The sequence below is a fragment of the Pteronotus mesoamericanus genome, unplaced genomic scaffold (genome assembly GCF_021234165.1).
Source record: "Pteronotus mesoamericanus isolate MK-2021 breed Mesoamerican mustached bat unplaced genomic scaffold, CSHL_Meso_final contig_68, whole genome shotgun sequence".
Lineage (NCBI taxonomy): Eukaryota > Metazoa > Chordata > Mammalia > Chiroptera > Mormoopidae > Pteronotus > Pteronotus mesoamericanus.
In genome coordinates this window covers 3,391,171-3,416,586 of record NW_026555234.1, presented here as the reverse complement: position 1 = coordinate 3,416,586, position 25,416 = coordinate 3,391,171, and the positions used below count along the sequence as shown (strand labels likewise).

The 25,416-nt window shown below is 60.4% G+C and overlaps 2 protein-coding genes across 2 annotated transcripts in view; one reads left to right on the top strand and one right to left on the bottom strand.

Annotated features, from left to right (window-relative positions):
• Positions 1-1,034, bottom strand: part of EVC2 (EvC ciliary complex subunit 2) — a 66,416-nt gene extending 65,382 nt beyond the window's left edge. Inside the window, exon 1 of the mRNA XM_054582230.1 lies at positions 799-1,034. Within this exon, the coding sequence (XP_054438205.1) occupies positions 799-999 (201 nt within the window). The 5' untranslated portion in view covers positions 1,000-1,034. The remainder of the gene's footprint in view (positions 1-798) is intronic.
• A 2,528-nt stretch (positions 1,035-3,562) lies between these two features.
• Positions 3,563-25,416, top strand: part of EVC (EvC ciliary complex subunit 1) — a 41,891-nt gene continuing 20,037 nt past the window's right edge. The window contains exons 1-11 of the mRNA XM_054582229.1: positions 3,563-3,773; positions 6,869-6,994; positions 11,166-11,249; positions 13,114-13,346; positions 14,994-15,078; positions 15,387-15,485; positions 16,072-16,209; positions 18,869-19,027; positions 21,611-21,827; positions 23,505-23,653; positions 24,250-24,348. Of these exons, the coding sequence (XP_054438204.1) occupies positions 3,600-3,773; positions 6,869-6,994; positions 11,166-11,249; positions 13,114-13,346; positions 14,994-15,078; positions 15,387-15,485; positions 16,072-16,209; positions 18,869-19,027; positions 21,611-21,827; positions 23,505-23,653; positions 24,250-24,348 (1,563 nt within the window). The 5' untranslated portion in view covers positions 3,563-3,599. The remainder of the gene's footprint in view (positions 3,774-6,868; positions 6,995-11,165; positions 11,250-13,113; positions 13,347-14,993; positions 15,079-15,386; positions 15,486-16,071; positions 16,210-18,868; positions 19,028-21,610; positions 21,828-23,504; positions 23,654-24,249; positions 24,349-25,416) is intronic.

Here is a 25,416-nt window from a genome sequence, read left to right as displayed (position 1 = left end):
CGTGCACTGGATCCGTCCCCCAGTCGAGAAGCCACCCGCTCTGGCCTGCTCCAGGCCCCGGCGGCTCCCCTGGAAAGATCCCAGTGGAAAGCCAGGGCTCAAAGTAGGAGGCTGGGGGAGACCCAAAGAGAACAGTCACCAAAGGCCAGCGGGAAAGGGGCGGGGACTGAGCCCAGGGGCCGGTGAGGGCGGGGGAGGGGGCAGGCATCGGAGCTGACCGGGAGCAAAGGGCTGTAGGACCGCTGACCAGTTTGGGGGACAAGCGGGTGCGGAAATCTGCAGTGACGGCCAGGGCTCTGAGCCTTCCCCAGGCTGGGCTCACAGAGGGAGGGGCAGGGTGAGGAGGGCGTGGCTAAACTCATCAGCCCGGAGGGTGCGGTCAGGTACCGCTCCAGCCTGTACAGCTCAGCGCCAACAGGTCTTCCCACGCCGCTACTCTCGGGTGGAGCGCGCCCCTCTGCAACGCGCTCTGCCTCCGCGAACTCACCAAACTCCCACACCGGCCCTTCGGGCAGACCCTGCCGCGCTTACAGCGCAGGAAACGCGGGCATAAGAGGTCAAGCGACTGGCCCTCGGTCGCAGAGCTCTCGGCCACCCCGCCGCGGGCTTTCCGCAGCCACCTCCGGCGGTCCCCACCTTTGCGGAGAGCTCTCGGCCGTTAGCGGGGTGCACTAGGGAACGTCACGCTGCGCCCACGGTTCCTGATAAGTTCCCCAACTCCACGGAGCCCCCCGCCGCGGGTGGAGACAGAGTCAAGCCGCCCGAGTCAGAGCCGAGACTGGGGGCCTGCTTCCTTACCTGCGCGGCGCGCTCGGGCCCCGCCCCGGGGGCTGCGGAGCGATCCGAGGGCGCTTGCGCGCCCAGCGTACGCCGGGGGAGTCGGGGGCCCGCGGGGAGCCAGCCTCGGCCCCCGGACCCGGCGGGCAGAGCCAGGGCGGCGGCCAGGAGGCCCCCAGCCAGTACCCAAGTGGCGCGCCCCGGGGCGGCCGCCGAGCCCATCGCCTGCCCCGGGCCAACGACTCCAGAGCAGCGGGCGCAACGGAGTTGCAGCCGCTTCCGGGCCCCAGGCCCGCCCCGCCGCCGAGCATGCCCAGTGCGAGCCGCCGCGGAAAGTTTTCTGGAAGACTTAGGCATCTGGAGCTTGGCGGGTCGGCAGGCAGCTGCCGCCGAGGACGGGAGCGGGAAGCGGCGAGCCAGGCGGGCGCGGCCGGCGCCGGGCGGCCACACTTGGGTTAGCTCGTGCCCCACCCGGGGGCTCGGCAGTACCCACAGCAGATCCCGTGACTCCCCAGCTCCCAAAGAGGCCAGGGGCTCCAAGTGCCCCTCCACTTAATGCCTACGTTGCTCCCTAAGCCGTAGCGGAGACCCGCCTTCTCCAAAAAACCTTTCCTGATACACAGGGCTGAAGCCCGAGTCTGCCCCAGGCCCAACAGCTCCGTAATAGACAAGCATTTGGAGACGCAAAGCCCTGTGTCCTGGGGCCGGGGGGGGGGGGGGGCGGGGCGCCAGAGGGGACAGGACAGCCCAGACGGGGTCCCGGAGGGAGGCTGGCAGCGCTGGGGCGGAGAGAGGAAAAGGCTGGGTTCAGTTCAGCCCAGCTGGGCACCCAGGGCTGAACCTTTGCTGTGGATGAGCCCCTGTCCCTGCCCTCCCCCCACACAGGCTCCCAGGGGGCCCGGGTGGGGCAGGTGGTCAGGCCAGCCTGTAGGATTCTGGGGTGAGCCAGAGAGAGGGGAGTTTGTGTCTGGAGCCAGGAGGCAGCTGCTGAGCAACCTCTCTGGACTCTCCTGGGATGGGGCTGTGCCTTGCAGCGGAGGGAGCCGGGGAGGGAGACAAGGCCAGGGGGCCTGGTAGGCCGCTTTCTCTGCTTCCTGCTGCTCCACAGGCCCTCAGCTACCGTTTCTACCTGTTCCTGGGGAGGGGCTCCCTTCCTGCAGCCCCTTTCCTGCCGGGCAGTGGGTCTGGCCTGCAGCCCCAGGCCAGGAAGCCTGGCAACAGCCCTCCCCTCCCTCGCCCCCCAAGGGCAGGCCTCCCGTGACTTGGCATGGACAAGGCCATGGGGTTCGGGAGTCTGAGGATTTACTAGCTCAGCTTCCTGCACAGGGCAGCTGGCAGGGAGCCAGGAGCGAGACAGGCCAAAGGCTAGGTGCTAGCGTGTTACCGGACCATCAGTCCTATAATAGTAGACAACGAGTAAGGTAGAAGATGATTTTAATATTCAAACAACTTTATACTAAAGTAAAATGCAAAGAACGTGCTACATTTTTAAAACCAAAGCTTGAGTAACCAAAGAAATAGCCAGTATAAAGCCAGAGCGCCAGGCCATTGCGCCCACAGACATTCCTGGAGCCTTGGGGACACTTCTGAGGGAGCATTTATGAAGGACTGCACAGCCTCGCATGCGCCAAGCTGACACCACTTCCCCGTGACAACACCCTGGGCCAGACACTTCTCTCCAGCTCTCAGTTTCTTCATCGCTGAAAACTCCATCTGCTGATAGTTCCCATCTTGCTACCTGGAAGGGCTGATGGGAAACGGAGGGAAAAAATAGAAACTTGCGCTGCGCTTCCCAATTAAGAACACAAAAACTGTTGTCCTCTGCTGAAGTGGCCCCCGTAGCCCCCTGCGCCTGCCTTCATGGGGAACTGAGCCCCAAACTCTAGGAGCGTGTGTGCGTGTGTGCAACACACGCATGTTCACTGCTGGGCCCCCAGCACCCAGGACGAGGGCTGGCATCCAGGAGCTGCTCAGCAAATGTTGCGTGAAGAAAGACGCCGGTGTCCTCTGGCTGTTTGTCTGCCCCCCCCCCCCCCCCGCCCCCGCACGGCCGCGAGATCCCCCACGCCTGGGCCTGGCCCCGGCCGGGTCGGCGGGTCTCTGCAGACGCTGAGGGAATGAACGAATGACTACGCGGTGGCGCGTGTCTACTGGGGGCGGGAGTAACGATCTTCTTGTGCGCTGTCTGAGAGGAAAGCATTGCCATGGTGGGAGAAAGGGCGTTCCGGTCGGGTTCTTGAGAAAAGTCGGGAGGCACACAGGCGGGAGTCAGAGGAAGGCTGGAGCCAGACGTGCACTGAGGCACGTGGCTCTGGCTCTGAGCGTCCTCCTCCCACCGACGGGGGATGATCATACCCATCTCAGGGGGCTGTTGAGAAAGTCACTGAGATCATCAGGCTAAGCGGTTGGCATATCCTAGGCGCTCAGTAAACTTATCCGAGCAACGCCCTCCTTCTCTGCTGGGATCTAGAGGTCCAGGGAAAACCAAGGATCCTCCCAAAAGCTCTCCTCGCTGAAAAACAAGCCTCTCGCCGGGCATGCTCAGTGCAAAGGCAGGGCTGGGGCGGGGTGGCTCAAAGTTTTGGGCGGACGATCGAGGCTCCTCCCTCTGACTCCGGCAGCGCGGGCACCGGGAGAGGCAACGGAGGAGGGAGGCGGCACAGGCCAGAAAGTCGGCAGAGCGCGCTGCGCCCCTGGCCCGCGCGGGCTCCGAGTCCTGCGTCGTGGACCTGGCGGGGACGGCGCTCCGGGCGGCGGGCCGGGGCGGCGGGCGCCGGCGGCGGCGAGCGGAATGCGGCCCGGCCGCGGCCTGAGCGCCACCGATGGCCCGCGGCGGGGAGGCCTGCGGGAGCGACGTGCGGCTGCTGCTGGGCCGGGACGCGGTGCGGCCGGCGCCCGCGCTGCTGGCCCCCGCGGTGCTGCTGGGCGCCGCGCTCGGCCTGGGCCTTGGCCTCTGGCTCGGCTGCCGCGCCATCCGCCGGCGGCCGCGACACCAGGTGGGTCGGCCGAGCGCGCAGCCGGGGTGAGGGGCGCACGGAGCGCGGTCCTCCTCGGACCCCGGGTCGCCCTGGGGCCCGGAGCCCTACTTCCCCTGGAGCGTGATCGCGGGCTTCTCTCGTAACTGGCCCTGCCCCGGGCTCCCTTCTGCTCCAGGAAGAGGGTGGAGATAGCGATTCCAGAGGTGCACGCTCCATCCTCCGCCGCTGTGCGATGTCAGCAGGCGCCAAAGCCCTCCTGGCCTCAGTCTCCTCATCTGTAGCACTGAGGGTCTGGACGGGAAGCTGGTGGGGGCCCAGCTCAGCGTGGTGGCCGGAGGGCTGGGGATCCCCACCCCTGGGTGCCCATTCTGCCTCCCTGCTCCTTGTTTTACCTTGTTAGCCTCTCCTGAGTCCCTGCTGGCTGGTCCTACGGGCTGTGTCCACACCTCCCTTCGTTCATTCATCCCTACAGTAAAGTTTGCTGAGCACCTTTCTGCTGCCAGCTCCTGACCAGGGAGCTCAGACTCTACCTCAATGAGCAGTATAGGCCCTGCTCGGGCCTCTGGAGGCAGACAGCCTCCAAGGACAGGTTACATATAAGTCAACATGTGATTATAACAGGTTCTTGAGTTCTGTAGCAGGGAAATAGAGGCAGCACGTATTCAGTGCCCTGTCTTCCCTGCCCCTAGAAGGTTCTGCGTTTGTACCATCCTGTTCGTACTCGGTGAATGTCAGGTGGGGTTGGCCTAAGTTTGTTTGGATTTTTTCCCTATGAAGGCTCTGGTTGCCTTTAACTTCATTGGAAAAATTTTTCTTAGAGTGTATGGTGGCAGCTGTCTTATCAACGTGCATTTAAAAAACACTTGTCAAAATTGGTGAACTTTGCGTAGCCCTTCTTAATATCGAAGATGGAAGAAAATAAACAACATTTTCGGCATATTGTGCTTTACCATTTCAAGAAGGGTAAAAACTCAACGGAAATGCAAAAAGAAAAAGGTCTATGGCGTGGGCGGAGAAGATGCTGCGACTGATCGAACGTGTCAAAAGTGGTTCATGAAATTTCGTGCTGGAGGTTTCTCGCTGGACGGCGCTCCGTAGTCAGGCAGACCAGCTGAAGTTGATAGCGATCGCATCGAGACATTAACTGAGAACGATCACCGTTACACCACGCAGGAGGTAGCCGACATACTCGAAATATCCAAATCAATAAAGTTATTGGTGAAAAGGAAAATTTGTCTCTTCTTTTACGGAAAAAACCATACGAACTTTTTGGGCAACCCCATATTTTCTCTTCTCCCTCTAAGGATTTTATAATTCCTTAAGTTTCCCCCCCATGCTTGCTTCCTCCTTTTGTTTGCCTCGTGTTTGTCTTCCATGTTGGACTCTGTAACCACGTGACTCTCGGCCTCCCGCTCGTTTTTTAACTGGGGAGCAAAAAAAAACGGATGTTCCCCCATGGGGTGGATGAGACTTTTCCCTTGGAGTCTTTACGGCAGGATGATCCGGCGGGGCCGTTGCTGCAGAGCCCCGCACTGGGCAGCCGTGGCTGCGGAACGAAGAGCCCCCGGATCTCCGGCCCCGTCACATCCCCGACCCCTCTCCACGCCGCCAGGCCGCGCCAGCCAGGGCTTCCCTGGGCAGGCCGGGCAGGCCCCTTCCTGCCTCGGGACCCCTGCCCTGGCTGTGCCCTCCCTGCAGACCGTGTCCCCGAGACACCTGGGTGGCTTGCTGTCTCTCACGTCCTTCAGGCTTCTTCTCAAAGGCCGTCTTGCCCAAGGAGACGTTCCCTCCCAGTACTCTCCCTCCCCCTGCTGCTTTTTCTCCATAGCGCTTCTCGCCTCTGATATCCTCTGTGTTTATTTCTTTGTTGGTTTACATCTGTCCCCAGTCACTGGAATGGAAGCCCCACAAAGGCAGGGGCTCTCTTAATTTGGCCCGTACTCTGAGCCCAATGACGAGAATGAGGCTCGTCGCTTAGCCGATGCTCCACGACTAACTCGTTGACACACGGGTGGTATTTCTTCAGTTCGAAGATTATACCCCTGAGCAGCCAGTGACCAGAGGGGCTTGGTAAATGTCGCTGGCACCATAGGATTTTAAACACCGTTGACAATTATGTTCGCTGCAAACACAGGACGCGCAAGCACTGAATTGTTGTCCGTCGGAGACACAGGGCTGGGTTTCTGCAATGTTCTAGTCACAGCATTTTCATCAGCCCATCAATGCGAAGCCTTGTCGTATGTGTGGTTCTGTTTAAAGACACAGTATGTGATACCGGCTGTGGACTCGTTGACGTTGGATGCACAGCCAACAGCGCTGTAACTAGCAGCCGAACGGAGCTCATCTGGCACCTGCTTTTTCTCCGAGAGGCGCAGCGCAGCCTCCCCGTGCCCAGGGTGCTAGACCACATGCAGCGCTCCTCTCAGAGGGCACTTCCAGCAGCAAAATCACCTACAAAAGCACAAAAGTGCAAACAAACAAAAGAACAAGGGCGCAGAATAGGATGCAGAAGGCACGCCTGTTTGCAGTCTGAGCTGAAGCCTGAGGCAGTTCCTTCTCAGCAGAAACGTTGCGTTGAGCACCTCCAGCATTTCACCGTTCTGTACACGCCCTGAAGGACCCCACCAGCACCCCAGGTGTTGCTTCGTGGGGTTACAAGTAAAGCGTAGCCAGTAGGGGAATGTGCAAGTGCCATTCTGTAAGTGAAGGTAATCTAACGTATTTTCTGAAAAATCATCCAGCGATGTTACTGGCAGTAACAGGAGAATTGATATTTCTGTGCCATCTCCCGCGTTAAGCTGCCACCCCCAAAGAGCTCCCAGGCCACCGGCGCCACCGGCCGGGATAAACAGTGGAATGAGCTTTCACCCAAGTGTGGCCTCCAGGTCCCGAGGACACACTGAGAAGGGGCTTCGGGGGCGCCTGGGGGGTGACGCCTGGACAGTCTCAAATGCGGAGCTGCCCCCAGGTGGGAGCGAGGGGCGGGGCAATGCACCCAGGGCCCGGGGCAGAAGCCCCAAAGGAGCACATGTGGCTGCTGGGGGTGGGGCCTGGGGCTCCTGTCCGGGGCACCGGCCGACTGAAGTCAGTGTGTCCCCACCTTTGGGTTTCAGGTAGACGACACTCAAAGTCTGCTCAAGAACCTGGAGTCTAACACCCAGGCGCCCTCGGAGACCGGCTCCCCGTCCAGGGGGAGGAAGAGAGTGGCGCGGACTTCAAAGGAGGCGGAGGCTCTGGACGTAAGCAGGGTGTCCCCTGTCCCACCTGGCAGCCAGATGTCACCCAGATGAGCCCCTGACAGAGCTTAGGTCCCAGTCGGCTTCTTTTTCGAGGCGCAGTTTACCTACAATGAAATGCACAGGTTTTACGTGTACAGTTTGATGAGTGACAAGGGTACACCCCCTTGAAACCCGCACCCTGGCCAAGAATGTTCCGTCACCCTGGAAAGTCCTCCAGGGCCTGGGCCTCCCTGGCTTCCCCCCGACCCCGAGCCCCTCCCCGTAGCAGCCGCTGATGTGCCGCCCTGGGGCTGCTTTGGGGGTTTAGACTTTCTCACGTGCCTTCCTGGGCCCGCACCCCCTCTGCATCCTGCGTTTGTCGCCTGGGGCGTGGCACGTGCCAGGGATCAGCCTTCAGTTGCTTGGTCCCTCGTGGGGATGTGCCACAGCGTGGTGTTTGCGGTGTCTGCTCTTCTGAATAAGGCTTCGGTGCATGGTTGTGTAGGTTTATTTGTTTTCATTTCGTTTTATTTATTTTAAGTAAATCTCTAGGAGTAGGAGTCCTGGGCCTCCAACACAAATGTTAAAAAATGGATTCTCACCCTGTCCACTGGCTTAGATGGTTGGAGCATCGCCTCATACACCAGAGGGTTGTGGGTTTGATTCCTGGTCAGGGTACGTGGGCAGGTTGCCAGTTCAGCCCTGTCAGGGAGCGTGTAGAAGGCAACCAATCAATGTTCTCCCCCCCGCTTTCTCTCTCCCCCTTCCTCTCTCTGAAATCAATAAAACATATCCACTGAGGATAAAAAAAAGAAAGAAAAAAGATGGATTCTCCCTGCACCCCCTTCCTGGCCCCCAACTCAGTCCGACCCAAGCCTGCCCTTGGGGCGTCGCTTCCTGCTTTGGAACCCAGGATCCCGGAACCCAGTCCCAGCTCAGCCACCCGTTTGCAGGGTGCTGTTGGGCAAGAGACAGGACCTCTGTTCTCTACGTAGCAATGATTTCCCTGCTCACTGTTCAGCCATGCCTGGGCCATATCCATTACCGGGCTAATAATTGCCAAGGGTTCAGTTAAAGGTCTGTCCGTTCCGGTGAGCAGCTTGCCCCCACGCCCCGCCTCCTGCAGATGGAGCTCGTCAAAGAATGTGCGCGGGGCCGATTTGACAGGGGAGTCGAGCTGTGACCCCCGTGTCCTCTAACACAGGAAACCAGGGCATGTGTGCTTCGTGCCACTCTTTGCATGAGCTGTTTTGATGAATAGCTCACACCAGCCAAAAGCAAACAGAAAATTCCAGAAGGCTCTGGAGCGTGCGACTCCACAGCCTTGGCCTCGGTCCTCTCCGTCCAGGCCCGTGTGTCGGCAGACGGACACTGGATGCGTTATGGATGCATGTGTGCGTTTGCTGAAAAGATCGCCGCTACGGCGGAGTGTGAAATGACTTCTTTTCTGCTAGTTGTGCTTTAGTTTTCTGAATAATTGTGTTGGTTCAGCTGAAGAAGTTTCACACTGACATTCGTGCCGCATCCCAATTCCTGGGCGGCTGCACAGCCGCGGCCGGCCGGGGAGCCGGTCAAACTGGGAGGAGAGCTGCAGGAACCGCCCCGCACGTCCGCTCGGGCGGCGGGGCCGGATCCCGGCCTGAGTCCGTGTGCCGGTGCCTCTGCGTCCTCGTCCGCGGACGAGGGCTGTGATCGTCACCGGGGCCCGCCCTGGCGGACGGCCGGGAAGGCCACAGCAGCCCGAGGCGGCCCACCTGGCTGGGCCGCGCCAGCCGCTCGGACGGCGTCGCACTGCGCCGGCCCAGAGCCCCCGTCCCTGGTCCTGTTCCCACAGGTGTCAGGTGTCAGGTGGACCCCAGCCCCTGCATCCTGTCCTTCTCCCAGTTACGTTCTTCACGTGAAGTGCAGCTTCCTTTCGGGGCTCCCCTGTTGAAGGTGAACCCCTGGACCACAGGGCTCCTGCCTTTGTCTCACTTGCAGCCCCTCCATCCTGTCCTTATGTTGACTCTTTGGGTGAAGAGTTTAAAAAACGCACCATGCACTTCTGCTTCCGCGCCGTTTCCTGGGGTTAGCGTGTCTCCACTCGGGCGTCAGCCAGGGCCGGTGTCATGGGTGTGCGGCCCGTGAAGTGACACAGGCCACGTCCCGCCTTCCCAGACTCTGCTGTCTTGAAAGTCTTAATCTGCTGTCCTGAATAGGGCCCCCATACTCACTTTGCGCTGGGCCCCACAGTTGCGCAGCCGGGTCTGAAGACAGCCTTTCCATCTCTCTGCCACTCCTTGCTTTTGTCCTGAGATGCGTCGAGCAGAGAGCGAGTGTGGCTGGACGCTGGACCCTGGGGGCTGGGGTCCTCCCGGGGTCCGAGGGAAGCCAGGGGGCTGTGAGCTGGACAGTGACGGGAGCTGCATGTTTAAAAGACGCTTTGATTGCCGCGTGGAGGATGAGACGGAAGCTGTCAGCCTCGAGCCTAGGCCTTGGTGGCCCCCCTGGAGCCAGGGAACTTGAGTTCGAGTCCCAGTTCTGGCATTTGGTAGCTGTGTGACCCTGGGCACAGGGCTTAGCCTCTCTGTGTCTCCTCTGCGCTCTGTGAGAAATGGGAGCTGAAGAAGATGGTACCTGTTGGTGGTCTTTCCCCCTCTTGCCACCTACGCCTGTTTCTGTGAGTCATAAGGGACCGATGGAAAGGACAAGAACGGGGCCCTGCCCCTCCCTGTCCTGTCTTAAGGGCATCATGGGAAACCTTTGCTGGAGAATCACAGGGACCTGGTTGGCAGCTCGGTCGGGTGCTGTTTCAACCCTTCACATTATGAGGAAGCAAAACACCTGTACTTTTCACTCATTGTCATTGTCGCTCAAGGTCTAGCTGAAGAGCATGGACGTAGATGCGGAGGCCGCTGGGTAGCGATGCTCGAGGTGGAGACGGCAGGCCCCTGACCCCTCTGCCTGCGCACCTCTGTGCACCTGCTGGTTGTCTCCAATGCGCCCATTCAGCAGCGACTTGGCCGAGTGCGGCGGCGCCGCAGCGGGGGAGAGACACACAGAGGCACGGGGGGAGGAGAGCGGGTGGGCTGAGCATGTCCGGCCACAGTCAGGACGGCGTGCTGCTCCTCGCAGCTGCCGCGGTCTCGCGTCTGCCCGGTTCCTGCCACTCTGCTGCGGCTTTACCTACCCCGTCCTGGGGCAGATCCAGCACCCGGTGCTGTCAGGGGAGTGAACAGACTTGTCCAACCACTGCTTTTGGTTTAAGTGTCTAATCCAAAGTCTTGCATAGACATTGCCACATTGAAGTGTTTATTCTGCTTGGCAATGTTAGCATTATTCTATTTGACTTTTCCACTAAAATATGTAGTTTTTAAGAACACTCTTGTTAATAATGGTCGTGGGTTTTTTGGGGGGACACCTTAAAGATGGTATTTATTTATTCTTAGGAGAAGGGAAGGAAAAAGAGAGGGAAACATCAATGTGGGGTTGCCTCTCAAGCGCCCCCTACTGGGGACCTGGCCTGCAGCCCAGGCCTGGGCCCTGACTGGGAATCAAACCAGCGACCCTTTGGCTCACAGGCCGGCTCTCAATCCACTGAGCCACGCCAGCCAGGGCCTATTATGACATTATTTAATCCTGATTTCTTTCAAAGGTGAAGACTTGGAATTCAATGATTGTGTTACTTCTTATCTGTCTGCCCATCCATCGGCCTGTTGGTGTATCTGTTCCTCCCCCATCCATCCACCTGCCTTTCCATCTATTCATATCCATTCATCCCTCCATCTGTCCGCATACCCATCCACCCATTTGTCCATCAATCTGTCCTTGCATCACCCACCCATCCATCCACCCACCCACCTGTCCATTCATTCATTCACCCACCCATCTCTCTTCCAGCTGTCTGAGCATTGCTCTAGCTACCCATCCACCCACCCATCCACCCATCCATCCATCCATCCACCCACCCACCTGCCCATCCATTTATCCATCTCCCTGTGTGTTCATCTGCCCATCCATCCATCTACCTATTGTCTGTCCGTCCATCCATCCATCCATCACCCATCCTTCTACCATGTGAGTCCTCACTTAGATCCCTGTGTGCCTTTCCCAGGCCACTGTTACAAATAGGGCGTGGCATTTTGGAGACTCCGGGCGGGCGGTCCTCCGTCCTGCGGAAAGCCCCCAGCCGCTTGTTCTTCCTCCTCCCCAGGAACGCGAGCCGTCTTTCCACAGCAACGTCACGGCCTTCGCCCTGAAGGCGAAGGTCGTCTATCCCATCAACCAGAAGTTCCGGGTGAGTCCCACGCTCTGTCTTGTTCGGTGATGGACTAGAGATTGGGGGAGGGGCCGTGGCATGAAAGGTGCGGTTCCGGGTTCTCGTCGAGGGTTTTGTGGCACGCCATTTTAAAAGGGATACACGTGAGGCTTTGTCGTCGAGCGGCGTGGTGGGGTGGACCCGCTGATGACAGCGTTGTCAGGGTCAGAGCGTGCCCCCCGCCTCCCGAGGCAAGGAGTTACCACCGCCGGTGGCATCCCCGGGGACACCAGGTGACAGCACTGTGGGGCAGCATCCGCCCTGCTCGTTCAACACCAACACAGATCCTGATACAGGCGGAGTTCCCAGGGTCTCTCTCGCAGCCCCGAGATGAACGCCAGCAGCTGGCACTCGGTGAACACGTCCCGCAGCGCCCGTGTCATGCTGAGCCTTTGTCCTGCGCCAGGTACTTCAGCCTCACAAGATCCCCGTAAGAGAAATATAGTGCCATCTCCGCATGAGGAAACCGACGCCCAGAGAGGCCAAGGGCCTGCCCGAGGTCACACCACAGGAAGTGGCAGGGCCAGTGGCCACCCCCTCTCCCGCCAGCCTGGCTGCAGGGCTCGTCCCCGAAGGCAGGCGCTCACACCGGCGGCCAGCCGTGCTGGAGCGGCGGGTCCCAGGCTGCCCCAAGGAGCCCGCCGCCGGTGAGACGCCCTGTGAAGTAAAAGCGTTTCCTGGCCAAGCCAGTTGGGGACAATGCTGGCCATTCTCCGGGCAGGAAAGGGGACCAGCTCTGGAGTCACGCTGAGGTCACGCGGACTCTGTCCTGCCTCCCACCCTGGCTGCGTCCCAGTGTCTGGAGCCTCGGTTTCTTTCTCCGTGAAATGGGAGTGATGGGCCCTCCGGCCGTCCCCGTTGTGTTGAGGGTGAAGCTGGGCAGCAGACACACACGAGGGCTCCGCGCGCTCAGCACGGGCTCGGTTTTCTGAGTCGCCACTCGCTTGTGGAGACGGCCGGAGCACAGCCAGGGCTCTGAGAACTCCCGCCCCAAAGAAACGACTCCACCTGGTTCAACAGAGACTTTTCCCCCGTTAGGTTTTCTGTGGAATTCTGATGGGAACTGCGGGTACGGGTCACGGGCCTGTGCCCCAGATCACGCACTGGGCACCGCTTCCTTGCCTTAGCTCTCTCGGGGGCGGGGGAAGGGGCAGACCCCCAGGGCACGGGCATTTCTTCATCCTCCACAGTGGCTGCTGGGCAGCCTCTGAGGGGGATGATCCAGTGTCAGGAGAGCTTTGTCCTGCCCCAGGAGGCCATCCCAGTCAGGGTGGGGGACAGTGTGGTGTCGGAAATGATGGGGGGCCTGTGGAACCTGGGCGGGGTGGGCGTGGGAGAAGGTAGGCTCTGGGGTCTGTGTCTGAGGGAGGGGCTGCTTCAGCCTGGGGTTCAGCTGGGGGCCCAGAGTCCTGCTCAGGCTGCACCGAGCTGCGACCTCTTGTGGTCGTGTCAGGAACTGCATGTCTTTCATGAAGCACTTGAGCCAATCCCAGGACAATGGGGTGCCTGCCGCTTGGAAGGCCTGGGGGCAGAAGGTGATGCCCAGGTCAGTGGAGTTGAAGAAGAGCTAGGTGGTCAGCAGGTTAGAGGACAGTGGTCTGGGGGGCCTGAGACAGCAGCGAGAGAGGTGGGCCAGGCAGGCGGGCGGCATGGAGGGGTCGGGTGGGCAACCAGGTGCAGGGAGCCATCAGGGAGCAGAGGCCGGGTCAGAGCTGAGGGGCATGAGCCTGGTGGCCTCTTGGGGACAAGGGGCCTGGCTGTCCTGGGAGAGGCTGGTGGAGTTACCCAAACGCCTCCTGGTGGCCACGTGCACTAAGCCTCGGTGTCTCTTCTGCTGCCCCAGCCGCTGGCCGACGGTTCCTCCAACCCGTCTCTGCACGAAAATTTAAAGCAGGTGGTTCTGCCCAACCAGCCGATGGAGGCATCCCCGACCAGCAGTCTGGGGAGCCTGAGCCAGGCCGAGAAGGAGGACTGCAGCTCCTCGTCCAGCCTGCGCTCGGCCGCCAGCGACGACCGGCTCCTCAGCCGCACCTTCCTCCGGGCGAGCAGCTTCCCCGAGCTGCTGACCTGTGAGAGGTGAGGAGGGGCAGGCGGGCAGAGGCCTGGAACCAGGGATCCTGTCCTCACCCGAAGAGGGAGGGGAGGCCCTGAGAGCCGTGGACACCTAGCCACCCAGCATTTGAGTGGGACCCTGTATGCCTGTCGCTGGCCATGGGGTGCCGACCGGCATGAGGCTTATGGAGGCGGGCTCGAGCCTCCGGGGGAGCCACCAGGGGCCCCGGCGCGGCACGGCCGCAGCTTCTCCAGCTGAGTGCCTGCTGTGTGCTGGGCCCAGCGCTGAGCACTTTGCAGGGACCACCTATTGCGGGAACACAAGACCAGGCCTGTCTCGTTGCCTGCCTGGTCTCTCCGGCCGGTGTGAGCCTGGCGCAGGGTCAGCGACGAATGCCATATCTGCCATGTATAATGTGCACTTTTTGCCACATGCAAATTTTTTAGGGAAAAATAAGGATGCGCATTATACTTGGGTAGTACTAACTCCCTATCTATATAAACGTTTTTAATTCTTTTATGTATGCTTGTGCATTAACAGTGTAACTCTAGAAAGCCAAAACAACGTCCAAGTGCAAAGTAATAACCTGGAATATGATGATCCATTTTGTTTCTAAATATAAATAAATAAAAAATTGAATTGGAAAACTAAAACAAAAGATTTTTTTTCCCCTGAACGTTTGGGCCAAAAGCGTGGGCACGCTTTACACATGGACGCACATTACACACGGCAAAATACGGGCACCTGTTTCAGCCAGTGAGTTAATTCCTCCTATCAATGCTATCGGGTAGGTGCTATTTTTGTCCCCATTTTATGAAGAGTAAAGTGAGTCCCAGAGAGGCCGAGTGACTTGCCCCGTGTCACACAGCAGATGATGCTGGAGCCCAGGTTGCCCCCACCTTTTGTCTCCGAAGCCCACGCTCAGTGCCCTTAAACCCCCAGCCCAGAGCATGTGGCACGTGCCCAGGAAACGCAGTTGGCAGGTGTGTGGTCGTCCTCGGACCTGGCTGCTCTGAATTCTGGTGCGTCCAGCGGCCGTGCACACAGTCCAAGGCTGTAGAAAGAGCAGGCTCAGACCCTGAGCTGGCCGTGGACCCTGCAGGTGGCTTGGGGCAGGAGGGACTTCGCTGAGCAGGAGCCTCACTGGCTCGGCTCGCCGGGAGGGGCAGTTTCTGAGCATTTGGATTTAGAGAACGTCTAACAGTTTGGATGGATGGTAGTCACTTAAGACACATTTATTTACACCCCACTTCTCCTCTGTCCCTGTGACCGTGTGACCAATCCTTAATTTCCCTGACCTTCAATTTCCTGAGTCTGTTTCCTCCTCTGTAAAATAGACACAAGAGCGTCTACCTTTCTGCCCTCTGGAAGGTGACATATGATGCTAGACATGCAAGTGACCGGGAGGAAGCGTCAGTCTCAATTCCCCCCTTCCAGCTCTTCCTGTTTCGTCTTTGAAGTCCAGGCAGTGGTTTCCCTCTGGCCGCGGCTGGGTGCCAGGCAGCTCCCGTGGTTCCTGTCTTGTGAACCGGCGCTGGCTGTCGGGGACCTCCGCGCGCTGCCCAACCTAACATCTGGAGCAGGACGCACATGGCTTGTACTGAGGTGTGGCCACTCTCTGCACCTCAAACACGCTGAAGGTCTTTTCTGTCTCTCTGGTGACGTTGCAGCGCGGACCTCGACTTGTGCATCTATAACCTTCACTTAAAAGATCTGCGGCAGCTGGACACGGCGCTGAGGCAGGACCGGCACTCGGTAGGTGGCGAGGTGGGCCTGTCGCCCTTTCACGGCGCGGGGACTGGGGCACAGGCTTCGGCACCCTATGTCCCGGAGACCCTGGGGGACGGGCGTGGGCAGCAGCGGAGCCAGCACAGCAGGAGTGGAGAGCGACACTCAGCACAGACTCCAGAGGGCAAAGCAATCCCTTCCACTGGTGGGCGCCAGCTTGGCTTTACCCAGAGACAGACAGACAGAGAAGCAGGAGGAGGGATAGGAGGAGGAGGAGAGGGAGGGAGGTGCCACTGTTTAAACTTTTTGCTATATTTCCTGTTTTGGAAATATAGATGTTTATTCAGACTTTAAAAATGTGCCTCCTTGACGTTTTTCCGAAAAAGAAGTCTGATGATGAATTCTACCAGAAGATTCTTTCAAAACAAGAAAATGTAAGTCCTCAACCTATTATTTCAAGGTAACTGAAAAATGGTGTATTACAATACATAAAACTTGTGAAAGTGTTTTTGTTTTCATGTATAGGAAGTTTATTACAATGTACACTTTTTAACACAACATAGAGACATAAAAATATGTGTGCCGGTAATAAAGATAACAAAGTGTATTTTTAAAATGCCAGATATATTGGAAGCAGAGAACAGAGAAGGATGTTGGTCATATTCACTATCAAAGGGAATCACTACTGATGCTTTCGCTGGCACAGGCTTGGGGTATTTTTAAATATATAATTTTCCAGATCTTCATAAGGACTGAAAGATCCTATTTTACTGGTGATTAAGTGTGGTCTCTTTTTTGTGGGCGGTGAGGAATATAGAGGAAAAGAATCCATTATTCTTCAGGCTCTGTATTTAATGAGAAAAGTAGATTTTTGTCACCAAGGCTTGAACAGGACAACACCCAGGGCATTTAATTACGGTGAAGAAATACAACATGATAATGAGAAAAATAAAAGCATTTCTTTTTCTAGAGTTGAAGACAGATCAGATGTTCGTCTTTGTTTTCTTTGGCTTTTTTCAGGATTTGCAGGAATTGGAAAAGGGACTTCAGGCCAGACTGTCCGACGCGGAGGCGCTGGGGGCGGGCGCCTCGGAGTTCATCGCTCTGGCCGACGTGGAGAAGAAGGAGCGCGAGTGCTCCGAGCAGCTGCTCGACCACGTAGGTGCCGGGCCTTCCTCCTGCGCGGCCCGGGTTCCGCCGGGGAGCGGGAAGAAGCGGGTGGGCCCGCGCATGCGCGTGGAGTGGGCATTCCCTGTCGGCTCTGCCCTGCGGCCAGGGCTCAGCTTGTGTGAAGCAGGAAGACCGAGAAGGTCTAGTGAAGGGCCAAGGTTTTCTTATTTTAAACCAATGTGCCTTGTTTACGTTTTAGGTGGACATTTTTATCCTTCAAAGCAAAGACTGCCCTCGCTCTCTCTGTCCTTAGCCGGGGGGCCGAGGGGGGGGCGGGGAGGTGAGAGCGGACGCCAGCCCCTGGCCTCTCACACTGCGGGCCTCGCTGATAAAGCGTGACTACAGAGAGGGTGGCTTCCTTCATATGCCCCCTTTTTGCATTTGGGTTCCTTCCACACCCCCCTGTTCGCATGTTATGTCTTAAACAAACATTTGCTCGGCACCCAGGCACTGTGCTGGAGCCTGGGGCGTCAACATGACCCTAGACCTGGCCCTGCCCGGGAGATGGCCAGGCCAGCCTGCGGGTGGGGACCGGCGGTGGGCAGATGTGGGCTGTATGGGCTGCAAATGTGACAGGTGGGGACACAGGGGAAGGCCGCGCACAGCGGAGAGAGCTCTTCCTTTCAGGCCAGGGTTGGGCAAGTCTTCCTCGAAGAAGGGCCCAGGAGACTCCTTGGGAAGACACAGCAGGCGGCTGAGGAGGGCGCCGGGGAGGGCCCTGGCCCGCGGGCTCTCTGCCAGGGGGGGGCCCCTTCCTGTTCTAGAAGGTCATGGCCGGGTTGCAGGGCTAGTGCAGGAGGAGTCCCCTGAAGGCGTTTGCAGCAGGGACGGGTCGGAGCTCGCAGGGTGGCATCTAATGAGGTGGGGGGAGAAGAGGGTGCAGGGGGTCAGGTCCATGGAAACAAGGACCCCAGAATGAGGACCAGGCTGGGGGTCGGGGGATGGTGAGTCCAGCTGGGCGACCTGGAGGTGCCTGGGGACGAGTGTCCCCCAAGCTCAGGTGGGAGGACAGGGAGAGCGAGCACATCCTTAGGAGGAGACGGGGAAGGGAGGGTGCTCGGCCTGGCCGGGCGGCGCCCAGACTCCGCGGGTGGTGGGCCATCTCTGTGCCTGCACGTTTCAGGCAGAGGGTGTGTAGTTCTCAGAAGAGCCTCTCAAGTGTTGGTGACCTCCAACCACAGGAACGCCTCCGGCCCCGGAGCGTGGCGGCTGGGGGGGGCGGGGTGGGCAGAGGAAGGAGCCGGTGCTAGATCTTGCATCCTGGCCGCAGCTAAGGCACAAGGGAGGGCCCGGGAGAACCAAGATGGGACGGCTGAGCAGGGACGCGGAGGAACCAGGAGAGACCATGTCACGACGCCAAGGGGAGTCGGGGCTTGCAAGAAGGATGACTGAACCTCTTGGCTCTCGGGTTGGAGGAGAAGCCGCAATGCTGGCTGGACATGGAACGATTTCCGGGTGCATAGGAGCTCATGGACGGTCGTCCACGCCCCAACCCGGCCGCCGGAAAGGAGGCCATGTGATGGGCCAGAGGGTCAGGGGCCGGATGTACGAGCTGCTGACCGGGGGCAGCCGAGGGTGTGCCGAGCGGCCCGGAGGCCCCGAGGTCGGGGAGCGGACCTTTGAGGAGGGGTCAGTCCCCGCGGGCGCGGGCTTCCTCCGGGCCGGGCCCAGCCCTGGGAGCAGGCTGGCCAGATTGAGTCAGGCTCCGGTTGTCGATTCTCTCCAGCTTCAGCCACAGCAGCAAGATCGGTGCGGGCCTGGGGCCCCGGACCCCTGACCCCTGTCCAGCAAGATCGGCGTGGGCCTGGGACCCCTGCCCCCGACCCCTCCATGCCTGTCCAGCAAGAAGCGTCTGTCTCAGCGTCAGAGACGTGGAGCCGAGGCGGAGGAGCTCAGAGCCGGGGCCTGCACGGACCTGAACCAAAGCTGCCTCTGCCTCTCTTCAGCCCTGGGCCTCAGACAAGGGACCTGTCTTCCTGAGCCTGTGCATGAGGCACATGCCCTGCCTGCCATTCAATAAAAGAGAGTGGCTGAGACTCCTGGTGACGTTGTTCGTTGTTCTCGAGGCCACAGCGACAGCCGTGACACCCAATGCTCTAAGCTCCCTGGCAGCTCCCAGCTCTGCCCCCGAGGGCGTGGGGGAAGGGGGAAGACATTGACACGGAATGTGGTCACAGCCGGCAGCCTCTCCACCTTATCCTCTTTGGCGCTTTTAGGACAAGAACTAATATTTAAATGGCCATTCGTGCTTTTGTTTCCAGAACACATTGAATCCCTTGTAAAGATCTGGGAGCTTCCCAGAGCAAACTGGAATTCCGTGCGCCCGCCACCGGCAGGAAGCAGCCCTGCGAAGGGCCCTTCCCCTGGAAGCTGGCGGTCCCCTGCGCCGTCCTGCCCCGGCAGCCGCCCGTGGCTGTGTGCTGAAAAGCCGCCCTACGCTGACCGGCACCTGCGGCAGCCGGAGGAGAGGCCTCCAGGGAGCGTGCTTGTGGCCAAGATGAACTTGCTCCCGAGTGTGGATGGTTTTGAATCTCAGCTTGTGATACAAGGAGTGAATCGAAATTCCCAAGCCTGAACCAGATAGCTTTATAGCTTTGCTAACTAAGTGTTCTCCCCCCGCCTCTTGCTTCTCCTTCTCATTTCGCAGATGGAAGCTTTCTGGAAACACATGGGAAACATCCAGCACTTGCTCGTGGACCAGTTTAAGTGTTCCAGCTCCAAAGCCCGACAGCTCGAGATGAGCCTGACAGAAAGAATGATCGCAGCGGAGGCGCGGCTGCGTGACTCCCAGGACCTGCAGGCTCTGGTACGCTGCAGGGGGCGGGGAGGGACGCAGAGGGACGTAGTCAGAGCCGTGGGGTCAGGAATGCTGGAGTGCTGTACGGGTCATTAAGGTGAACGCCTTTGTGTGGTAGAGGGGGAGAGAGAGCCCAGGGAAGAGCCATGGTCCTTCCATCCTTCCTTCCATCCATCCACCCATCATCCATCCATTTCTCCGTCCATCCATCCTTCCACCCATCCTTCCCTCCACCTACCCTCCGTCTCTCCATCCATCCTTCCATTCATCCATCCATCCACCCTCCCTCCCTCCCTCCCACTCTTCCACCCTTTAACCCCTGCATCCCCGGCATGTAGACGCCAGGCGGGCTCCATGTTCCCACAGCGCAGAGCACTGCTTCTCAGCACCAGCTGCACGTTTAAATCCCCTGGGGAGCTTTAAAAGGGACTGATGCTTGGGTGCCGGGGAGTCCCCACCCCGGAGACTCTGATTTCATCCGTTGGGGGCTTTCAGAGCTCCAGGCAGCCACGGTGAGCCGTCCTAGGCGATGCCCACGGGGGTGAGCTTTGGTTCCCTCTCCGACCCGCCTCAGGAATCACCCAGGGAGCTTTCAGAACTTCCTCTGCCTGGGCCCCGTGCCCAGCGGTCCTGCCCGAGGGGTTTGAAGTGGAGGCCCTGGCTCTGCCAGTTCTAAAACTCCCCAGACAGTCCTGATGTGCAGCCCGGGGAGCGGACCCCGGCGCAACGGCGTCTGCAAGTCCACCCGCGGCTCTAGGCCCAGCCCCTGGAAGCTGCTTATCATCAACTGTCACTCCATCCCTGTGAGCCTCAGCGACTCTCTTTATAAAAGAATGGCCCTAGGAGCTGTCGCAGAGGAGGCCCGTGAAGGGCTTGGTGACCTGTAACACCCTCGTCACCAGGGGGTTTCTCTGGGGAGGTTTGGGGCTCCCTTGCCTCTGACCCAAGGAACGAAGTCGCGCCTCACATTTCCGACTTGCGTGCCACCGTGCAGGGCGGAGGCTTCCACCCTGGCTCGGAAGCCTCCGGCGGCCGCCCTGCCCCCAGCTCAGAGACCCGACTGCTCAGACCCGTGAAGCGGGTCCTGAGGAGCCAGGGCGGGTTCCTGCGGCTTCTCCACAGGCCCTCTCGCCCTAAGGGCGGCCTGCAGGCCTGAGAGCTGGTCAGAAATGCAGCACCTCCCCACCCGCCATCAAGCGGCCCGTGTTAACAGATGCCCCGGTGCACACGGCTGCTGGAGGGCTTTGTGTGGCTGTTCCCATGCGGAGCACACGGCCTTCTCAACCGCCTCGGCGCCTCGAGAAGATAGGCAGGTGTCATTCTCCCAGTGAGTGGATAAGGAGCCCGCTAATGACCCTCCGAGGACTCCCCCTGCCAACAGCATCGCCCAGCCTGCGCCCCGCGCTCCCCGGTTTGCCGTCCGAGCCCCTTTGAACTGGATTTCAGTTGGATCAGTTTGCTGATAGGAATGCTCGTCAATAGATAAAGACTTTTCCTTTTCTAATTTTTCTTTTTATTATAACCTGTCAGCAGGATAGCGAGGCAGGGGGAAAAAATGCATGCTTAGCAGACTCTGGCCCAAGCATTCGCCAGAAACTTGCAAATAGAAAGAAGGGAAAGAATTATCTGGCTGCTCAGTACGCTCTTCCGTCAGCCAACATCCAATGAGCACCTACTGGGGCCACATTCTGTCACAGAAACGGTACCGCGGACTCGGGCCAGGAAGCTGAGTGCGTACCCCAGCCCTGCCACTTGGCAGCAGCGTGCCCTTGAGCAGTTACTCAGCCTCTTTGTGACTCAGGTTCGTCCTCCATAAAACGGGATCAGAGTGGCAGCTGCTGAGACAGGCTTAGAGTTCGGACAGTAGGTCAGAGGCCAGCGAGAGAAGCTGGCACATGGGAAGTGTGCACGTGTGTTAGTGGTTAGACTCCTGCAGGCCACGTGTCAGCAGGCAAAATAGTCGTCAGCCATCACGGCGATGCCCGGGAAGGGCTGCAATGGGCGCCTCTGTGGGTGGGGCCAGGTTAGCTCCGCCCACCTCCACGCAGGCCCCACCCCACGCAGCCAGGGCTCTGCCATTGACGAACTCCAGAACTTCAGTTCTTGGGCCAGCATCCGAGAACCTGGGCACGTGGACCCGGAGCGTGTCCCGTGACCTTGGTGACTGTCAGAACAGAGCCCTGGAAAGCGCCCTGACAGTTATCCGTCAGTATCCGTCTCTTGGGGCGTCGGAGGCCAACAGGAAGCCATGGGCGGCGAGGGGCCCGGCTGCAGACGGTGAGGAGAGCAGCCGCGTCCCTGAGCACCCACTGTGTTCTGGCTGCTGTGTGAGCGTCTCTGCACCTTGTAACATATTTAATCGCCACAGCAGCACTGTGCATTAGGGGTCAGATGAGGACCCTGTGCCAAAGTCCTGCCGCTCTGAGGGTGGAGCCAAGTTCGATGGAGCCCGGGGCCCCTGTCTGGGGCCCCTGTCCGGGGCCCCGCTGCCCAAGCTCACTGCTCTCCCCTCCCGTCTTCCCTGCCAGAGCCCGCTGCCATTAACAGACCCAAGGTGTCCCAACCTCACGCGTGGCGTCTTTGTCTCCCTAGGACCTCCTGCAGAGAACGATGGGGCGGGCGCACCTGGCCAAGGGGGTCGAGTTCCTGAAGCAGCAAATCCAGGAGGAGACCAAGTCCCTGCTGGCCGCCATCTCCCGCAGCCTGGACGGGCTGACCGTCGAGGGGGCACTGTCCGCGGGGCAGAAGGAGGAGCTGCTCACTCGGCAGCACAAGGCCTTCTGGGAGGAGGCCGAGCGCTTCAGCCAGGGTGAGCGCGCGTCAGCGGGGCGCTGGCCTGGGGCGCGGTCCTCCGGGGCCACCAAGCTGTGGGCTGTGGGGGGCAGGGCTGGGGGACAGCCCTTGTCAGGGCCCCGGTTCTGCCATGGGGGACCAGTCACTTAAACTCTCTGAGCCTTGCTTGCTCCCTCCATAAATCAGGTAAATACGAGCCCCCTCCTTGGTCAGGGCTCTCCCGCTCCATGTGGTCGTCTGTGACTCAGGCTGACAGAGAGCCCAGGGCCTTGCGGGAAAGGCACCCGGACCATGCAGAGGGCTGCAGAGGGCGGGCATGCCCAGAGGGGACACGTGCCCCTCCGCTGCCGCCAGCAGCCCTGCACACGTCACAGGCCCTACGTAGCTGCCGGGTGGGGCGTGCGAGGCGGGAGAGGGCACCCGACGTGGCCGTTTCCCACACGCCATCCTGCTCTGCTCCTGGGCGACTCTGGGAGCGGCCGGTAAGGGCTGCAGACTTAGTCCCGGCCAGGCCTTCGGTGGGACCACAAGGAGAAACCCCGGCCTCTCACCTGCGGGGCGGGCACCTCTGCGCCAGCTTCCTCGCACCCTGGGCAAGAGGGCCCATGGGTGCTGGTCCGAGGCTGTGCGGCCCCGGGGGCCTGGATAGAGGCACAGAGCGGGGCCTCTCAGGGCTCGTTGGGGTGTCTATAGGGGGACTGTGTGCCTAACGAGTTCTCCAACAGGCTCTGGCCCAGCGCGGGCCGGGACCCCGTAACTCGGGCCACCGCAGCTCACCACAGACAAGGGGCCTGAGCAACCGACATTTATTTCTCCCAGTGCGGGAAGCTGGAAGTCCCAGATGGGCGCGCCAGCAACGTGGCTCCTGGGGACGGCCCGCTCCCCGGCCCGCACGCAGCTGCTCCTTGCTGGGCCTCCCGTGGCAGAGAGACGGCTCTCTCACGTCTCCTCCCCTTCTGAGGCGCCAGCCCAGTGCCTCACAGCCCGAGCCTCATGCCCCCATGTAACCCCGACGACCTCCTTAAAGGCCCCATCGCCAAATGCAGTCACCACAGGAACTTGAGGGGACACCGTTCAGAGCGCGTTGAGCGCGGGGCCGGGTCCTGACCACAGGCTGGCGCTGGGCTCGGCACGCTGCTGGGCCGAGGGCCCCGGGCGCGGCGGAGGTCCTGTTACCCCAGTGCCCTCTCCCCGGTCCACCTGCCCCAGCCCCCGGGGGAGCTTGCGCTGGGGTTGGCCCTCCTCCCAGGCTGCGGGTCTCATAACGCATCCTCTTGGTTTTTGAATCTCAGCTGTGGTCTGAAACAGTGCCATCTTCCTGCCGACTCGGGCTCTCTGTCCCTTCCTGTCACCTGTCCTTCCCTGTGCCCCCTACACCTCCCTCATACTCTCCGCCTGTCATTTATCTTCTGGTCCAGTCGGCTGGCCGCCCTGCAGGGCAGCTAAATATACAGTCCCTGTGGCATCCTGAGCGTCAGGCCCACGGGGCGGTGGGGGTCCCTCCAATTCACACAGGGCCGGGGGCTTTGAAGGGCCAGGGACCCTAACGCCAGCCTCTTGGAGGCACATGAACCCGAACAGCACGACAAAAATCCGCCCCCAAGCTCCACCCCCTCTTCATGCTGAGAGGAAGCCAGTGCACGTTTTGGCAGGAGAGTCACCGGGGACACCCTGTGGCTTGTTTCTATTTCAGAGTTTGTCCGGCGAGGCAGAGATCTGGTGCAGGCGTCGCGGGTTCGTCTGGCGAAGGGGATGGCCGCGCTGACGCTGGCCCAGGAGGAGGAACGGAGGAACTTCCTGGCGGAGGCGCCGCTCACTGCTGACCCCGAGGGGTTCCTGCAGGTGACCCAGCCGCTGACCCAGCCGCCACATCTGCGGGCACGTCTGCCCCGGGAGCGGCCATGCTGGCTGACCGCGGTGTGGCTCAGCCTGGTCACCAGGCAGGCGAAGCTGGAGGCTGGGGCATCCAGCAGGCGGGAGGTCAATTCTGGGCCTCCCATGTGCCAGCCCAGGGACCTCGGCCAGGCTCTCTGAGCCCTGCATCCCTAGCTTCCCGGCCCACAAGCCAGTGCTGAGGGCTCCGTCGGGTGGGCCTCCCCCCGGCCTGGGCGGTGGTCTCCAGCAGCAGAAGTCAGGGAATGCTGCACGGGGGGCTCGTGCCCAGGAGAGAGCAGTCGCAGGGGGCCTGGTAGCAGCCCCCACACGGGGCTGGACAAGCGCACGGTCTGGGGTGTCCTGGAGACTGGGCTCGCTGGTCCTTGCCCGGGCCCCAGTTTGCAAGCCGCAGGAGCCTCTGGACCCGGGGCCTCACTCTTCCTGAGTGTACGCCGTGGGCGAGCACCCTTTAGGTCTGAGAGGCAGGGGTCAGATGGGGAGACTTTTCTGGGGGGGGAAATCTGCCTTTCTCTATCAGACTCGGCCCCTGTTTTCACTCGCAGGCTTTCCATGAGGTGCTGGAGAGGCAGCGGCTGACACGCAGTGACCTGGAGGAAGAGGATGACTTCAGGGCCGCCGAGGCGGCGGCTGCGCTCTGCCAGGTACGTGGGCTCCCGGTGGCCCGGCCAACACGCCTCCGGATCTGAGTGAGCGTGAGAACCCCGCAGCCGCCTGGGCCCAGGCCCCCGAAGCCCAGACCTGCCCTGTGTTTTCTAAGGGTGGTGCACACAGTGGCCTGTAGGGGGCGGAGCTGGAAGCAGGGACCCTGGGGAGGCATCGCGCTGGTCCAGGCAAGGGTCAGCGGGGGCCTGGCGGGGATGGCACAGGTGGGGCGGTGAGAAAGCGCGAGGCCAGGGTCTGTTCTGGTGGTCAACATCTCAGTTTCCTCCGTTAAAATGGGGGTAATAAGCTTTCTCCAAGCCTCGCAATGTGTTAGGACTATTATTATCCTCACGGTCTAGGAGGGCGTGTGGACTTGGGAGGGCGTGTGTGCGTGGGAGGGTGTGTGTGCCCCGGACGCGCTCACGGGGTCGCTCGCCTCTCAGCCTGGCAGGCCCGTCCCAGACCCGGTCGACAGGCATAACTCGTCGCTTTCTCTGGGCAGGACACCCACCGTGCTCCTGTGGGCATGGCGGCTGGGAGGTTGACTTGATGGCCACCTAGCAGTCCCCAGGCTGCCGAGAAAAGCGCGTTTTCCTAAATCCCCGCTGTCTCTTGACCTTTAAACAAACAGCAGAGTCTCAGCTTGACGGAGACGGATGCCACTAAATGGCAGGCCGTGGCACCTCGTGATTTCTGGCCCTGTCCAGAGCGGTCCTGCAAGGACAGGCGCAGCGCTGAGGGCCGCGCAGACCTGCTTGCTCTCTGGGGTTTCGTTCCTGGCCCTCCCGCTCACGCTCTGTCTCTTGAGAGCCTCCCGGGGGTCCGAGGGGGGCCTGGTGAAGTGACAGACGCGCCGCGCCTCCAGCTCTCAGGAGGAGTCAGGGCGAGGAAGGGTCGAGAAGGTGAAACTCTGGCCTCCAAGGAGGCGGAAGTAGCAGACACCGATAGAGGGGTCAAGACTGGGCTGCACGACATCCCTCACCTCTGATCCGAAGGGCCAGTCCAGGCGCCCGAGACCACCCGCTGGTCCTTTAATTCTCTAAAGGACGGGCCGGGAGCCGTTCTGC